The following is a 2,500-nucleotide window of genomic DNA, read 5'->3' as shown; positions in this document are numbered from 1 at the left end:
GCTTTTGATCCCGGGACCTCCCGCAGAGTAGTCTGATGTTCAATCAACTGAGCCAACCGGTCGGCGGTTTTAACACAATTATTGCATGACATGAGTGATACATGAGCATCAACAGGGCTGGAAAAGAGCTGCTCATTTGTGTACCGCTCAGCCCTGTACTTTTTGTTTTATTTTGGGTTGAAGCATTACATTAGCCTCTTAAAGCTGCTGATGTGGCACAGTCCATCACCTTGTGAGGATGGAATCAAGTGAGCTGCAAACAAGGCTCGGGAGTTGAAAGGGTCAATTTTGAAAGAAGATTTAATTGCATGTTCAGTGAAACAGAAAAATCAGTAACCTTACTTATAATAAACTCGACCAAATTACTCAATTGACATTGGACTAGAGCAGTACAATTTTAAATCAAATTGTACTTTGTAGGGTTTGGATTTAGTGCTATTCCAATCAGGCACTTACAGTGTATGACTAAGAGCAGTAAAATCAAAACTGCACAGTAGTTGTACTATTTTTTATTAAAACGATGTGCGCAATATAAAAACACAACAAATCTTGTTATTGTTAACGTGGATAGTTAAATAAATTTTTCTTCACTAAATACAGTTGAAATACTTAAAACTGTCCTCAAGAATCAACTGAGAAAATTTAGAAGGGTGAATAGGCCATTTCCGAGGTCATGTTTGCTTCCTCTTCAAAGCGAGTCTAAGTGCGAAGTTTTTGTGATGGTAATTAGTTCTATTTTAAATATGGATGAAAACTAATTTTCATAACCAAAAACTTCGCACTTAGATTCGCTTTGAAGAGAAGGCAGGCGTCAACTCAGAAATGGCCTATTATTTGAAAAGTGCACTGTCTTCTCCCACAATAATTATTGTGTAGAGCTAATAGATAGTCATGATGCTTTAAATTGGACAAGCGTGTGAGAGAAAATCACTTGCACCTTCTGACTCCCACTTGTACTCAAGATTGCTTAATTTCCTATACAAATGTAATGATCTATGAAGAAATTTCACTGAGTGGATTATGAATTTTATGCACTCGTATGAAGTTGGATCGAAACTAATTCAGGTCAACTTTGCCTCTCCTAATTGGGATTATATTCAATATTGCCTCTCATAACAGGCGGTTAATACTTTTTTTGTTGCATTCAAAGCCCCATCGGCACTTCATACTCATGGAATTGGGAAGGGGAAGACTGTCACATCACACCCATGTGTGAAAGACAAGCTTGATGGTAAGTTTTAAAAGTATAGATGCATTTCATTGCTGCAAAATAATTAACTGCAGCTGCTTCAACTATTATTTAGAGCAATATGATTTGTATGTGAGCGTAATTTTGTTTTGGATTGATTGGCTTAATTTAGAAAATTCCGATGATGTAACAGTACCAATAACCACCTTTTCCTCTGGAATAATCAATTAAACGTGACTTCAACCTTCTTCGGAAAGGTTATTGTCTCTAAGAGTTGGACACTAAAAGATTGGCATGCTGTGTCCACGCGGTTCGGCCTGTCTGTTTCAGTTTTGTCAACCCACTTAGTAGAGAACTCTAACAGTGCAACCAACACAAATCCTTGAGAATCCCCCCGAGTAACCTTCAGTATGAATACAATCATTGTTTCAAAAACTACAAAAAAACCTGTTAATCAATAGTTATTATTGTCAGGTTACGTGTACTCCGAGGAGAGAGTTGTTCGAGATGGAAACTTGGTAACAAGTCGAGGACCTGGCACAGCCTTTGAATTTGGTATTGAACTGGTTCGTGCCGTGAGAGGTGATGATGGAGAAGCGGAGAAACTGGCTGCTCCCATGTTACTAAAGTAGCCAAATAACTATAAGATGCTCAAGAAGTCATAACTTAAATAGGGTGCACTGTGAAAAGATAGCTGATCAAGGTTTTGTGTAATGCTCTAGTATTTTACGTAGTATTTTATTACCTAATTTCGGGGTGTCCAGCATTCCTTCAACAGCGTTGTGAAATGTAAACAGCAAGACTCCGCTGTTGGTTTTGTTGGTACCTGTTAGTGTAATGTAGCAATAATAACACCAGAAAATAGACTAGTAGTTCCTTTGAAGGGACCATCAAGTTTAAATGTATGTAACTTTGAGTTGAAGACGAAGTCAACGGATAACCTAAAGGCTTGTTTATTTTCAACATTTCTTGTCTGCCTTTTTATCTAAAGTATTACCTGACGCGTCAGTGAACCCATTAAGTGCCATCTTTTACTCCTAGTTTGATGAAGAACACGCTCGAAACAATTTTATAAGTAATTTAAAAACATGTGTCAAGAAAGTAGTTGAGTTCCAATGGGTAAAACGTAGAACTTCAAGGCACCGAAAATTCGACAACAATAACAATGACCAGCAAAACATTTTGTCATTTCCCTTTCATCGTCATCGTCATCATCATTATCAGGGCTATATTCACCCTTTCATTAGGATTAATTTCTTATACGCGCAGTTGTTAAAAGACGACTATCACAAAGCCAAAATATGCCACCCT

The 2,500-nt window shown here is 37.6% G+C and overlaps 1 protein-coding gene across 1 annotated transcript in view; it reads left to right on the top strand.

The window, feature by feature from the left end:
* Nucleotides 1-2,500, top strand: part of LOC137997331 (protein/nucleic acid deglycase DJ-1-like) — a 26,651-nt gene that overhangs the window by 22,993 nt on the left and 1,158 nt on the right. The window contains exons 5-6 of the mRNA XM_068843261.1: nucleotides 1,151-1,231; nucleotides 1,664-2,500. The exon at nucleotides 1,664-2,500 is cut by the window's right edge and continues 1,158 nt beyond it. Of these exons, the coding sequence (XP_068699362.1) occupies nucleotides 1,151-1,231; nucleotides 1,664-1,821 (239 nt within the window). The 3' untranslated portion in view covers nucleotides 1,822-2,500. The remainder of the gene's footprint in view (nucleotides 1-1,150; nucleotides 1,232-1,663) is intronic.

The sequence above is a fragment of the Montipora foliosa genome, chromosome 3 (assembly GCF_036669935.1).
Source record: "Montipora foliosa isolate CH-2021 chromosome 3, ASM3666993v2, whole genome shotgun sequence".
Taxonomy (NCBI): domain Eukaryota; kingdom Metazoa; phylum Cnidaria; class Anthozoa; order Scleractinia; family Acroporidae; genus Montipora; species Montipora foliosa.
This window is presented reverse-complemented; position numbering and strand designations above follow the sequence as displayed.